At 32.3% G+C, this 16,078-nt stretch overlaps 2 protein-coding genes across 2 annotated transcripts; one reads left to right on the top strand and one right to left on the bottom strand.

Moving 5' to 3' along the window:
- The first annotated feature begins 4,006 nt into the window (after positions 1 to 4,006).
- On the top strand, positions 4,007 to 5,593 carry LOC131000178 (carnosic acid synthase-like). Its single transcript, XM_057925953.1, has 2 exons — positions 4,007 to 4,882; positions 4,951 to 5,593. Exons 1-2 carry the CDS (start codon positions 4,013 to 4,015, stop codon positions 5,554 to 5,556), a joined length of 1,476 nt encoding a protein of 491 aa, XP_057781936.1. The 5' UTR covers positions 4,007 to 4,012; the 3' UTR covers positions 5,557 to 5,593.
- Positions 5,594 to 9,621: 4,028 nt separating this feature from the next.
- Positions 9,622 to 12,075, bottom strand: LOC130997974 (6,7,8-trihydroxycoumarin synthase-like). Its single transcript, XM_057923411.1, has 2 exons — positions 11,106 to 12,075; positions 9,622 to 10,236 (listed from the first exon to the last, which is right to left on the bottom strand). Exons 1-2 carry the CDS (start codon positions 11,994 to 11,996, stop codon positions 9,622 to 9,624), a joined length of 1,506 nt encoding a protein of 501 aa, XP_057779394.1. The 5' UTR covers positions 11,997 to 12,075.
- Positions 12,076 to 16,078: the final 4,003 nt, after the last annotated feature.

Below are 16,078 nucleotides of genomic sequence, written 5' to 3'. Positions count from 1 at the left end.
TTTAATTATGATTAATGAACTCTTATTACAGATAAAAAAAGAGTCAACTTGTGAGATAGTCATATTGAGCAATGAAACTTAATATTTGGCCTCCCATTTTTTATGTTTTAGGATTATTTTGCCCTTAATTAGTGCGGACCGGATTCGTATTTGTGCGCGGGTTGGCTTCGGGTTTGGGTTGGGGCACGCGGGTTATGATGGCACAGTTGGTACAAATGGGTAAATTCGTGCCAATTGTGCCATTTATTATGTACACATGACACAATTATGCTCATTTGTGTCAAATGTAACTGAAGATTGAATGAATGTACAGTTGGTACAAATGGGTAAATTCGTGCCAATTGTGTCATTCATTAGGTATACTTGACACAATTATACTCATTTGTACCAAGAGAAGAGAGCGGGGGGGAGACAGATGAAGGGTACATTTGATACAAAATTGATAATTCAAAGTTTAAAAATTTATTTTCAATGGTTTAAGATATAATTGATATATAGTGCGAAAATAGTTTGGAGTATAATTATAGATTAATAAAACTCTAATTAAATTTATTTGGAGTAAATAGACACTACAAGAAAATGCGGCTCTAACGACCGAAATTTCGGTCGTTAAAACCCAAAAATCGATCGTTAATATTTTTAACGACCGATTTAACGACCGTTTTTTTCGGTCGTTGTTTGCATCGTCGCCCGAGTTTTAACGACCATTTTTTCGGTCGTTAAATTTAACGACCGATTTTTTATTTTTAACGACCGAAATTTCGGTCGTTAAAAAGAGAAATAAAAAATAAAAAAAATTAGTTTTTTTTTATTTTTTTAAATAACGACCGAAAGTTTATTTGTAACGACCAAAAATTTGGTCGTTAAAAATTAATAAAAAAAAAATAATTTTTTTTTCGAAAAAAATAGTATTTTTTTTAATCTTTGTATCCCACAAGTATTTTTAGTGTATTTCTAATGTATTTTGACCTTAATTGCATACCATTTGACGAACTTCCCAGTAGGTCACCCATCTTACTTGTGCTCTAAGTCAAGAGCGCTTAACCTTGAAGTTCCTCTCGAGTAGTCACCAGTACAGAACACTCGTATTATTGATATATATAGTACCTATTAATTCATTTAAATTCTAATTCAATATAAAATATCATTAATCATTCATAACCTTATAATATGTCGAGATAATAACTAAGATTTGTGGTGCCGGCGAAATATTGACGGTAAATATACGATCGAATTTAAAATAATAAAAAATTAATATTATCGTAATTAAAAAAAGAAAAGAAAATATGAGTATGAAAAATAACAAGCAAATATACAACAAAATCAATATTAAATCAATATTAATAAAATTAATATTTCAAAAATAATTTTATTATTTTAAAATAATAAAATTATTAATATTTTGAAAATAATGAATCTAATAATTTAGAAAATCTAATAAGTCTAATAATTTATTATAATGAATCCAATAAATCTAATAATTTATTATTATTTGTAAATAATATCACATTTTTATTAATAATAAATATTATCTATTTTTTTAGAATAATATTATGAAAATAACAATCATTTTTAAAATATTCTCTATAATTTGAAAATAATAATTAAATAGAAAATTAATAAAAAATAATTAAATATTTATATTAATAATATTTAAAGGGTTAAAGTACATATTCACCCCTGAAGTCGACACCCCTAGAGCGTTGGGCTCCCCAGACTCGGTCGTGGCGCGTTGACCTCCCTGAAATCTCAGAAAAAGGGTGCAAATAAACCCCTCATTTGCACCCTTTTTCCGAGAGTTCAGGGGTGTATTTGCACCCTTTTTCCGAGAGTTCAGGGAGGTCAACGCGCCACGACCGAGTCTGGGGAGCCCAATGCTCTAGGGGTGTCGCCTTCAGGGGTGAATATGTACTTTAACCCATATTTAAATAAAAACGAAATTTAAAAAGAAAAATAATCAAAAATATTAAATATTAATAATCAAAAAATATAAATAAATAAAAATAAAAACGAAATTTGAAAATTTTAAAAATTGAAAAAATAATATTAACGACCGATTATTCGGTCGTTAATAAAAAAATTTAAATAAATAATAAATAAATAAATAAATAAAAATAAATAAAAATAATTTTAACGACCGGAAAATTCGGTCTTTAAAAAAATATTTTTTTATTTAAAAAAATTAAAAAAATTAAAAAAAATAATATTAACGACCGAATAATTCGGTCGTTAAAAAAAATATTTTTTTTTAAAAAAATTAATTTTAAAAAAAAAATTAATTTTTTAATAAAATAAAATAAAAATATATATATTAACGACCGCATTTTCGGTCGTTAAAATAAAAAAAATTAAAATATAAAAAAATAATTGTTACGACCGAATTTTCGGTCGTTAATAAAAATAAAATATTAAAATATTAAAATATTAAAAAAATAATTAGCGACCGAATTTTCGGTCGTTAAAAAATAAAAAATAAAATCGGTCGTGAAACGGTCGTAAATCGGTCGTTAAGGCCGCAAAATTAACGACCGAAAATGTCGGTCGTTAATTTCGATCGTTAAACGCGTGTTTTTTTGTAGTGAGACCGTAATGATACACGTACATCACTACAAAAAAGTATTTATTAGTATCATGAGGAATTGGTAGCTAATATTCATGTCATAAAAATTATAACGTTTGAAAATGTAACTGGCAATTTGTACATTGTAATGACAAGTTACATTTACTTTTAATAATATATAGTATTATTCTTAAAAATTCTCAAAGAGTATAACATGACATGATCACTTGCATATATATATATAGAGGGTTATAATAAAAACACTCTTAAGTGTATAAAATATAAATGATTTTCAGCCCTTAGATCATCAAGATCTACGGTTGATTCGTAACCCTTTTGGATGAATTCGTGGTCCTGGGTTCGAATCCCAAAGGTAGCAAAAATTTATTTTTCACAATTCGTAACCATGTTGGATAAAATTCGTACATTAAAAAACGTTTATTTTTATATTTTAAGAAGTGTTTTTACTGTAGCCTTCCCCTATATATATATATATATATATAGGGTTAGGTTCAATGAAAAAGGCCTAAATGTAAGAAAGAATAGAGAAGTAATCTCATCCGTTGATCTTATCTAATCTAACGGACATGATTTATTCACGCCATGTTCAACGGATTTTTTCGTTGAACATTCGTGAACATATACAATATTTTTGGGGGTTCTGGGTTTCGACCCCCCATATGTTCAACGAAAAAATCCGTTGAACATGGCGTGAATAAATCATGTCCGTTAGATTAGATAAGATCAACGGATTAGATTACTTCTCTCTTCTTTCTTACATTTAGGCCTTCTTCATTGAACTTTAGCCTATATATATATATATATATATATATAGGGTGTGGTTCTAGAGAGAACTACATTATTTGTGAGAACGTGAGAACCATCAAATCTAATGCATTCACTGTAAAAATTAATGCATTCGTTGTCAAAATTAATGCACTCAAAAAAATAAAAAAAATTGCTCCCTTCAGGATTCGATCCCAGGATCTGCATTCATCCAACAAGATGATACATCCACCGTAGATCTTGATGATCGAATGGCTAAAAATGGTTCTCTGTTCTTTTTTTATTTATGGTTCTTTCTTGAACCTCTCTCTCTCTCTCTCTATATATATATATATATATATATATATATATATATATATATATATATCCAATCACCAATCACCACATTTCGCACAAATCAGTTATATGTCCAACTAATAAGCTTTGGAGTCGTATAAGTGAATTTTGATGCATAAAAATTGTAAAAAGTAAAAACTTGTAAAATATATAGTTCTTTATTTGTGTTTAACTAAAAACATCGAAAATTAATATAAAAATCTTTGAAGTAAATCTTGAATTTGAAAAATTGGCATTAATTAAATTAGTTTATTTATGAGAGATTAATACTAGTTCAAGTGTATATAAATAGCGATGGCGAGAGGAAGCAAAAGAAGAATTAAACCAAGAATGGAAGTTTTAATTGTTGTATCCCTAGCCTTCGTAGCAGCATGGGCCTTCTACTCAAGGTGGCGGTCGGGAGGCGGCTCCCTCCCTCCGGGGCCGAGCCGTCTGCAAATCATCGGCAGCATGCTCCAACTCGGCAAAACCCCCCACAAGTCCTTCGCCCACCTCGCCAAAACTTACGGCCCTATCATGTCCATGAAGCTCGGGAATGAATTCGTGGTGGTGGTTTCGTCGCCCGAACTGGCCAAGGAGATATTGGTAAAGCAAGGCCTTGTTTTCTCCAAGTCGTTTGTTTCCCACGCAATGCACGTGCTCGGCCACGACGAGCTCTCGATGAACTGGTCGCCCGCCACCTCCAATCGATGGAAGAAACTGCGGAGGGTACAAAGCGAGCAACTCTTCTCCAGTCGAGCTCTTGAAGCCACTCAAGATATGCGACGAGAGAGGCTGCAGAAGCTGACTGACCATGTGAGCGAGTGTAGCCGCCAAGGCCGCGCCATGAATGTCGGGCAAGCCACCTTCACCGCCATGAGCAACCTCATGTTGGCCACGCTTTTCTCCATCGAATACGACGCTTCAGATCATAAGAAATTGATGGAGCATGTGAGAGCTCTCACCAACCACCTGGGGGTTCCCGATGTATCAGATCTCTTCCCCATCCTCGCTCCTTTGGATCTGCAAGGAATAAAACGAAAGCTCACACATCACCTCGGGGCTCTACTGGACTTAGTCCAGAGCCTCATCGACCAACGCTTGCAAGCGCGAAAGGCCTCCAATTACCTAAAAAAGAATGATGTTCTCGAAACCCTACTAGACCTCTCCCTAGGAAATCAATGTGATTTGAGCCTTGAAGAAATTAAGCATATGTTTGTGGTGAGCATCTGCATATACTTTAGTAATTTTTTTTTCCATATTAATTTAGACTCATGATGTATATATAGGACCTAATCATTGCAGGATCAGATACAAACTCATCCACGGCGGAATGGGCAATGGTGGAATTACTACTCCACCCCGACAAACTGGCGAAGCTGAAAGCAGAGCTCAAGAGTGTTGTTGGAGGGAAGAAGATAGTGGAAGAATCAGACATCGCGAGACTCCCATACTTGAGAGCAACCATCAAAGAAGGCCTCCGCTTTCACCCGACCACGCCTCTATTAGCTCCTCACTTGGCGGAAGAGGAAACGCGAGTTAATGAATACATAATCCCCAAAAATACAAAAGTATTTGTCAATTTTTGGGCAATTTCGAGAGATCCCAGCGTATGGAAGAATCCTGAGAGGTTTGAGCCTGAGCGATTTTTAGATAGCGATATAGACTTTAAGGGCCATCATTTTGAGCTGATTCCGTTCAGTTCGGGGCGAAGGATTTGCCCCGGGATGCCGCTGGCTACCCGTATGCTGCACTGTATGGTGGCCACTCTGTGTCATAACTTCGATTGGGAACTTGAAAGAGGGGCTCAATCCAAACAACTCCAAAGAGAAGATGTGTTTGGGATAGTACTGCAGAAGAAAATCCCTCTCAGGGCTATTCCCATCATGCTTTAAATACAGCTGCTTGTTACTTTTTCAAATAAATTGGGCTTCATGTCCCCAAGGGAACATCAAGCGGTGCGACCTTCTGTGTGTGAACAGTGAGATCTCGGGTTCAAACCCCACTGCTCCCCCTGCCCAACTCTCCAAAGTAAAAAAAAAAAAAATTGGGCTTCATGTAATTCATATTATCATAACTCACATATTGACACTGTTTTTTTTTTTTTTTTTTTGTTTTTTGTTAAAGTTTGTGGTTGTATGGATTGTATCTGTAATTTTATGTTTGCCTGTGGTCCATTAGCATAAAAATATGATAATAGACATTAGACTTATGTGTTTGTTGTTATAAGTCGGAGGTTAAGATTAATTTATAACATTGCATCTAATAATCAACGGTTATATATATGATGTTATTTTAAAATAAAATGATAAAAAAGTAAAATATAATTAAACAATTAAGATAACCGTCAATAACAACAATTTAATTCAAGCAAGAACTAAATTGTGCATATATCTACGTGTCGAATTTCTACCCCTGAAACTATTGACCAATTATAACAACAATTTAATTCATAGTAGGAAGGGGAAGAATCTATTGACCAATTATAACAACAATTTAATTCATAGTAGGAAGGGGAAGAAACTATAGACCAATTACAACAACAATTTAATTCATAGTAGGAAAACATAGATACTTTTTTGTCTCGTAAAAACAACTCATTTTGTTATTTTGGGTTATCTCACAAAAGCATATCTCTCTCTATTTTTACACACTCTCATCACCTACTTTTCATAAAGTGGGACCCATTTTTTTTTGCCACAATACACTTTAATATGATAGTATTTCTTAAAACCCGTGTTATTCTCATATGAGTATATTTTTTTGAAATGGAACCATTGCAGCCGGACTAGTCTGTCACTTTCTTGCGCCACAGCCGCCGGTCACTCTCGCTCATATATGTGCGGCCGCTCGCTCGCTATACCCTAATTTCTCTCTCTTTATCTCACGCTCGTAACTCACTATCTCCCGCCCTTGACACTAGACTGTTGAAGAACGCGCGCGTTCGCCGATAGCCGATCTCTCTTTTTCCCTCAATATCACTAACATTTTTTTCATATGTGCATCTACGGCTTGATTGTATTCTACTATGGGATGTCATATGGCTGAGATGGATGATCATATCACATGATTTTTATTTATTCATGCTATGCGAAATGCATTATTCTATATATACATTCTGGAGAGGTTCAAAAATTACAATAAAATACATAATCAAACAATTTTTTCTCATTTCTATCCTACAAAATCTTTGCTTGCAGCTTGGAGATGACTCAGCGTGCTAGAAAGCCACGTGACAATGATGTATTAATAGATTTAGGCACATTGAGTCAACTAGTGGATGTGGAGATATACTAGTCAAACATATCATGTCTTATTCTGTATCACATATCAAACGAGTCCTAACAGAAGAACAGTACATGACAAGTTCCTAAACAGTACGTACCATATTTCTTAGGAACAAGTAGAAGTGTGTTTTTCTTGGCCACTGCTAGTCCTTTCGTTGTCTCTGTATGCACATCTTCTGGTCGGATCCCTAACAACAATTCCCAGTCGGAACTATAGACCAAATTTGCAACTGCAAGCTCCACATTCACAAGTCCCATAACCTTACCGAGGCACAGTGGCGGATCCAGGATTTAAAAACTGGGGGTGCAAAAAATAATCTTATAAACACTGGCAGAGCTAGGATTTTTTTGAGGGGGTTGAACTTTTACGGGGGTTCCGCCCCCGGGAATTTTTTTTAGGCCTTCATTACATTTTAGACATTTTCTTTTTTTTTATACTAAAATACAAATATAATTAGTAATAACTCTGCATTCCAAATACAAAATGTGTACGTTCAATTTTTTTATTTAATTAAGAATTGAGGTAAAGGATTGATTAACTGATGGGCTCGATCAAAAGAATGAAAAAGAAAGAGATGAATGGCTCTCTTTTTAGTTGGGCCAATGGAATTTAGGATTTTAAAAATTGAATTTTTCTTTTATTTTTGATTAAAACTTTTATTTGGGGGGTGCAAACCTTAAATATAAAATAATTTATACATGAATATTAATACTATTAATTTTTTTTTTTTTTGGGATGCAGTTGCACCCATGCACCATGCTAGATCCGCCAGTGCCGGGGCACATTCTCCTGCCCGATCGATACAAATTAAAGGGAGTGAGTCCGAAATCTTTTCCTTTTGAGTCGATATTGCTATTTAAGAACCTCTCAGGCATGAACTCGTCTGGATTTTTCCAGTACTCAGGATCTCTTGAGATTGCCCGTGTGTTAACATATACGATCGTTTTGGGTTGAATTTCATTGCCGTCTAGGATGCCCTTTTTAATGGGTGGTCGAGTGAATAATACTTATAAAAATTAAGGAAACAGTGAAAATATACAAAAATGACTCATCTCTGATGAGATCGTGAGAGGTCAAAACTCGCAATCAAATCTAAAGCAATGTTTTATATATAAGTGTAAATACCAATAAAATCATAAATGATTATTAGTATACTATAAATATAAGTGTTAATATATAAGAGTAGCCACTTTTATATAGTAAAAATAAATTTTACCCACTAATATAAAAACTTAAAAAAATACCCACATTTACCATTTTACCCTTACATATAAAATTTTTACAAATACCCACTGTTCACTGGTTGTGAATTCAACTCGAATTTGCAACTGAATTCAAGTATTGGTTGTGAATAACAAGTGTTGGTTGTGAATTCGCGTGAATTCACAACCAACACTATTTCAAGTTGTGAATTCACAACCGATAAAACTTGAATTCACAACCAACACTTATTCAAGTTTTGAATTCACAACCAATAAAACTTGAATTCACAATCAACACTATTTCAATTGTGAATTCACAACAACGCCGATAATTCAGTTGTGAATTCAAGAACATTTGTACAAAATTGCGATTTTCATCAATTTCTTCGTTACTTATATTTTTTTTTCGATTAAATTCAAATTGAATTCAAATTTCTTCGTTACTTATATCGTATATAGATGAGCTTGTGGACCCAGGAGAATATTTTGCAGTTGTTCTGTTTTACGAATCGAAACCCGAAGACGGCAGCCTCCAGTTGGAAGAATCACTGGCCAGAATCTTGGTTGATTTCTATCCTCTTGCAGGAAGATTCATCAATAATTATAGTTCGATTGACTGCAATAAAGTTCATTAATCATAATTAAATTTTAATTAATGAGTATGCTGTGTATTCGTATGTATCAAAGTATGTTTAAGTCAATTTTAGATTGGAACAAATTGTGGTTGTGTTGGGACCGGACTTAATAATAATTCCGGCCGGTGACTTTCCATGATCACTAGTTTTAAGTTTAAAACTAGTGATCATGGAAAGTCACCGGCCGGAATTATTATTAAGTCCGGTCCCAACACAACCACAATTTGTTCCAATCTAAAATTGACTTAAACATACTTTGATACATACACAATGCATACTCATTAATTAAAATTTAATTATGATGCAGATAAAAAAAATGGTAAATGTCACTTTGAACCTTAAACTATTTTCGCACTATCAATTATATCCAGAATTATCGAAGATAATTTTTTATATCTTGAACTATCTATTTTGTATAAATTGTACCATTCGTCCATTTTTTTGGCTGCAAAAATTTGACATGGCTCACCGAAAGGCACAATATATTTAGAATTATTCATTTTTTGACCCACATTATATAAAATGGTGTGATTATATGCCTTACTAGTTTAAAATTCAAAGGGTGAAAAATAGAAGAAGGGTACATTGAAGGTTTATTCATAAACTATATATATATTTTTTATTTTCTTTTTCTTTATCATTCTATTTTAGTACATTCTACCAAAGATGACACTGGTGCTATTCTAGTACATTCTTTATCATTCTATTTTAGTACATTCTACCAACAGTGGTGTTATTCTAGTACATTCTACCAAAGATGACATTTATATGTTATCTAGTGAGAGACATGTCAGCCACACATATCACATCTTATTTTACAATACATGACAAGTTCCTAAACAGTACCATATTTATGAGGAACAAGTAGAAGAGCATTTTTCTTTGCCACTGCGACTCCAGACACAGAAGTTGTATCGACATCTTCTGGTTGGTTCCCCAACGGCAATTCCCAATCAAAACTATAGAGCAAATTTGCAACAATAAGCTCCACATTCACTAGCCCCATAACCATGCCAGGGCATATTCTTCGGCCCGATCCAAAGGGAGTGAGTATAAAATCTTTTCCTTTTAAATCGATATTGCTATCCAAGAATCTCTCAGGCATGAACTCGTCCGGATTTTCCCAATACTTGGGATCTCTTGAGATTGCCCATGTGTTAACATACACGTTTGTTTTGGGTTGAATTTCGTAGCCATCTAGTATGCTCTTTTTAATTGCTTCTCTTTGTGCAAGAAGTGGGACAGAAGGGGTTAGACGGAAAGACTCCATGATGACTGCTTTTAGGTAGGGAAGTTTGGGCAGATCATCTTCATCTACTTTGCCTTTTTTGCCTATCGAATTTCTGATTTCTGCTTGCAACTTTTTCATGACGTTGGGAGCTTTAATCAGTGCTGTCATTGCCCATATGGTTGACGTGGCACTTGTCCCTGCACCACCTACAAATATGTTCTACAAAAGTTTGAAAAACATACCATCAATCAATCAACACATATATATAATTAAATGGACTAAATTGAACTCTAGTTAACAGAATAAGGATGGTTTTCATATGATCCTTCCGATTACAACATACTCCCTCCGTCCGCCAAGAGTATGTTAGTATGTTACAATTGCTACTTTGAACGTCCGCAAAGAGTATGTCACTTTCTTTTCTATGACATAGTCCTACTTCTTTTCCTTATCATTTATCCTTACAAATATCCACTGTTTAAAAAAAAAAAAAAAAAAAAAACATGTCTCATTCCGTTTCAACCACTAATTTCATACAATGGTAGGACCCTTTTCTCGACTGCATAAAAAACACCATCCATTTTATTAAATCTCGTGCCCAGCCAAAGTGACATACTCTTGGCGGATGGAGGGAGTAATATATTTTGAGATTTTTTTTGAAGCGATATATTTTGAGATTTTTAAAAACAAACTAAAGTTCAGGTGTTTGCAAAAGTCCTCAAAGTTCGGATTAACCCTAAAATATACTCATCCCCCTTCATCCACTTTCAATAAGCCACATTTCCTTATTTGGACGTTCCAGTTCAATAGACCACTTCCTAAAACATTACATAACTCATTATTTACACCAAATGTCATTGTGGCCCACACATAATTAAATCTTTTCTCGTTTAAAATACAATATATATCTTCATTTCTCTCCCTACTTTTAACAAATATATCCTCAAAAAAAGTTAATTTATCTTACCTGTTTTATTATAAACTATTCATTTTCTTAACATCTGTGCTCAAGCCTTGTGGCGGCCTATTAAATTGGGACGGATAAAGTATATAGAGAAATGAATTACAATCAAAGATGAATTAATTACCAATAGTAGGGCTTTGATGCTATTCCAATTGAGATCAATGGGAGAAGACTTGTCTTCTTTAAGCTTGATCAAAGTATCAAGAATATCTTTCTCCTCCTCCTTCTTCTTCGCCCTCCTCGGATCAAGATGCTCGTCGATGAGCTCCTGATAGAACGAATCGTGATTCTCGAAAATCCTATGGAGCCTCTTCGTCGATCCAACGAGTTTATCCACCCAACCGAGAGCAGGAACGTAATCAGACACAAAGAATTTGAGCGATATTGCCCCAAATTCATCTATAAGATTGTTGAATCGCCTCATTTCGTGATTGTTGTATCTCTTGCCGAAAGCAATTCTGCATACCAAACTGCAGCTGATAGCCGTTGCCATCTCACTCAAATTCACAACCTGATGAGAGGAAGCAGATTTGGAGATGTTGGCGATCATAAGAGAGACTTCGTCTTCGCGAATGGGGCGGAAAGATTGAACCTTTTTGGTGCTCAAGAGATGAATGGTTATGAATTTTCTCATCTCTCTCCAATTATCGCTGCATGGTGAGAAGGCTATGTCTGAGTATTGGTATGTTAGTTTTTGCATAACAGTGGATTTCGGTCTGCTACAAAATGCCAAATCTTGAGTTTCCATCACTTCTTTTGCTAATTTTGCCGAGGAAACAACGATTAGAGGGCGAGAGCCTAATTTCATGTGAAGGATAGGAGAGTTGTATTTCTTGGAAAGGCGCCATAGGTAGAAATGTAGGTCGCCGGCAGTGGCGACCTGGTGGAGGTTTCCGATCAACGGCAGCCGCGGGGGACCCGGCGGGAGGTTTGATTTTGTTGTTTTTCGAGTTTTGCCGAGGAAATAGATGAAGATTATGGGAAGAAATATGGATAATGATAATACAAGGATCATTGTGAAATTTGTGCTTGAGATTTGAGAGTGTAGATATGGAGAGCATGAATTATTAGTGTATAAATACTAACAATGTTGTGCAAATTGATAATAGAAAAATCTATATCTATATAATCTATAAAAGAGGAGTTTTTCCTCTTTCTTCTCCTACTATTTTTTTTCTCTACTTTTTTCATATAATTTAATTATTTTCTTAACATCCTCAAATTTAATTTATGCATAAATATTTAATATGCATATTATACATAATTTGTGACAAAATTTTTAATATGGTATAAAATCATCAAAAAATAATTTAAAACGAATAAATTATGAAAACTTTAAAATATTTTATTTTCTATGTCTTCTTTAAATTTTACAACTTTTTATTTATGTTTGTGTATGAAAATATTTATTTATTTATTATGAAGTGTAATACTCTATGATAATAATGTGTAATATTAATCTTCACTATCAAATAATTTAGAGAAATTGATGTGTTTATTTTATTTTTAAACTATATTTTATATTTATTTATATTTTAGTGTTGTTTAATATTTATACTTATTTATTTAAACATATCGTTTAATATCAAAGTTTGCCGTGCATAGCACGGATGAACGTACTAGACTATGATTTGAGAGTTAGTCTAGACAAGGAGAGTGGGGGGAGAGAGAGAGAGTTGAGAGTTGACCTATATATATTTGTACAAAATCATGAAAATTGAATTTAATCCAACAATGAGCAAGTGCGAAGTATGCAAATTACAAAATCAATTGTACAAAATCATGAAAATTGAATTTAATCCAACAATGAGCACGTGCAAAGTATGCAATAAATAAAGTCAAATGAATGCCGTCAAAATTAAAGAAATATTATTCTATAATAAAGTAGAATGGTTCTTAGCTAGATTTCTAGACGGCCATAATATGGTATGTCAATTTATCATAAATAGGAGTATAATCAATAAGAAGATAGTGTATTGCTACCATTTAAAGTATATATGCAATAAGTTAAGCCAACTGAATACCGCCAAAAAATAAAGAAACATTACTCCCTCCGTTTCGCAATAATAACGTCCAAGTTTTTCCTCTTTCTTCTCCTACTATTTTTTTTCTCTACTTTTTTCATTATAATTTAATTATTTTCTTAACATCCTCAAATTTAATTTATGCATAAATATTTAATATGCATATTATACATAATTTGTGACAAAATTTTTAATATGGTATAAAATCATCAAAAATTAATTTAAAACGAATAAATTATGAAAACTTTAAAATATTTTATTTTCTATGTCTTCTTTAAATTTTACAACTTTTTATTTATGTTTCTGTATGAAAATATTTATTTATTTATTATGAAGTGTAATACTCTATGATAATAATGTGTAATATTAATCTTCACTATCAAATAATTTAGAGAAATTGATGTGTTTATTTTATTTTTAAACTATATTTTATATTTATTTATATTTTAGTGTTGTTTAATATTTATACTTATTTATTTAAACATATCGTTTAATATCAAAGTTTGCCGTGCATAGCACGGATGAACGTACTAGAGTATGATTTGAGAGTTAGTCTAGACAAGGAGAGTGGGGGGAGAGAGAGAGAGTTGAGAGTTGACCTATATATTATTGTACAAAATCATGAAAATTGAATTTAATCCAACAATGAGCAAGTGCGAAGTATGCAAATTACAAAATCAATTGTACAAAATCATGAAAATTGAATTTAATCCAACAATGAGCACGTGCAAAGTATGCAATAAATAAAGTCAAATGAATGCCGTCAAAATTAAAGAAATATTATTCTATAATAAAGTAGAATGGTTCTTAGCTAGATTTCTAGACGGCCATAATATGGTATGTCAATTTATCATAAATAGGAGTATAATCAATAAGAAGATAGTGTATTGCTACCATTTAAAGTATATATGCAATAAGTTAAGCCAACTGAATACCGCCAAAAAATAAAGAAACATTACTCCCTCCGTTTCGCAATAATAACGTCCAAGTTTTTCCTCTTTCTTCTCCTACTATTTTTTTTCTCTACTTTTTTCATATAATTTAATTATTTTCTTAACATCCCCAAATTTAATTTATGCATAAATATTTAATATGCATATTATACATAATTTGTGACAAAATTTTTAATATGGTATAAAATCATCAAAAATTAATTTAAAACGAATAAATTATGAAAACTTTAAAATATTTTATTTTCTATGTCTTCTTTAAATTTTACAACTTTTTATTTATGTTTGTGTATGAAAATATTTATTTATTTATTATGAAGTGTAATACTCTATGATAATAATGTGTAATATTAATTTTCACTATCAAATAATTTAGAGAAATTGATGTGTTTATTTTATTTTTAAACTATATTTTATATTTATTTATATTTTAGTGTTGTTTAATATTTATACTTATTTATTTAAACATATCGTTTAATATCAAAGTTTGCCGTGCATAGCACGGATGAACGTACTAGACTATGATTTGAGAGTTAGTCTAGACAAGGAGAGTGGGGGGAGAGAGAGAGTTGAGAGTTGACCTATATATATTTGTACAAAATCATGAAAATTGAATTTAATCCAACAATGAGCAAGTGCGAAGTATGCAAATTAAAAAATCAATTGTACAAAATCATGAAAATTGAATTTAATCCAACAATGAGCACGTGCAAAGTATGCAATAAATAAAGTCAAATGAATGCCGTCAAAATTAAAGAAATATTATTCTATAATAAAGTAGAATGGTTCTTAGCTAGATTTCTAGACGGCCATAATATGGTATGTCAATTTATCATAAATAGGAGTATAATCAATAAGAAGATAGTATATTGCTACCATTTAAAGTATATATGCAATAAGTTAAGTCAACTGAATACCGCCAAAAAATTAAGAAACATTACTCCCTCCGTTTCGCAATAATAACGTCCCAAATATTCTTTTTGGATGCGCGTCCCATTTATAAAATGTCGCAACCAAAAAATATATATATTTGATCTACTTTCCCTATCTTTCTTCTAATTTACTTTATCTATATTTTCTTAATTTGTGTGCCCCATTTTTTTTTTTGAAACGTTACTATTGAGATGGAGGGAGTATTATATAAGAAAGAAGAATGATTCTTAACTAGGCTTCTCAAACGGCAACAATAATATAATATGGTATGTCAATTTATGGTAATTGTTAGAATTCGTAAGAGGTTACAACGTTTTTAATTAGTTTAACATATAGAACGCAAAAATTACTGAAATAAAAATATAGTTTTCTATAAATATTTATTTATATTTATATAGAATCTCTTATTTACAAAACAAAATTGGTTTTTAAATTTCAACCCCAAAATCGATTATGATTTCTAATGCTCAATTTATGGCTTTGCAACTGAATTCAAACCCAGAATTTGAGTCATTTCACCTTTCAAAAAATATACTCCCTCTGTCCGCCAAAATTATGGCAATTTGCTTGGGCACGGGATTTAATAAAATTAGTGATGATTTTGATGTAGTGGAGAAAGGGTCCCACCACTTTATGAGATGAGTGGTTGAGATTGAATTTTGAGTGATTTTTTTGTAAATAAAGAGTGTTAGTAAGGATAAAATATTAAAGAGAATGGTGGGACCATTGCCATAAAAGGAAAGTGACATAATCTTGGCAGACGCCCAATATAGTAATTGTGACATAATCTTGACGGACGGAGGGAGTATAAAAAACAGGTAATTGCTATATAAATACATGAACTTTACTCATTTTGTGGTATTTAATATGAACTTTAAATCCAAGTTTTAAATACATGTACTTTACTCAATTTTGGTATTTAACATGAACTTTAAAACATAGTTAATTATAAATACATGAACTTTAAACTTATTCAATTTTTGACTCGTTTTTCATTTTTCCCAAATTAAAGTTGATTTAGAATACCTGAATCTTGACGTGGATACTTCGGCACTGAGATACGACGTCGTAGGTTAGAGGAAAACAACCCAAAACTAGGATTTATAAGCTCATGTTAAATACCAAAAAGTGAATAAAGTTCATGTATTCATACACCAATTACCCTATAAAATTTGCATCTCGATTTGTAG

The sequence above is a fragment of the Salvia miltiorrhiza genome, chromosome 8 (genome assembly GCF_028751815.1).
Source record: "Salvia miltiorrhiza cultivar Shanhuang (shh) chromosome 8, IMPLAD_Smil_shh, whole genome shotgun sequence".
Taxonomy (NCBI): domain Eukaryota; kingdom Viridiplantae; phylum Streptophyta; class Magnoliopsida; order Lamiales; family Lamiaceae; genus Salvia; species Salvia miltiorrhiza.
Note: the sequence above shows the minus strand (reverse complement) of the source record. Positions and strands in the feature narration are given on the sequence as shown.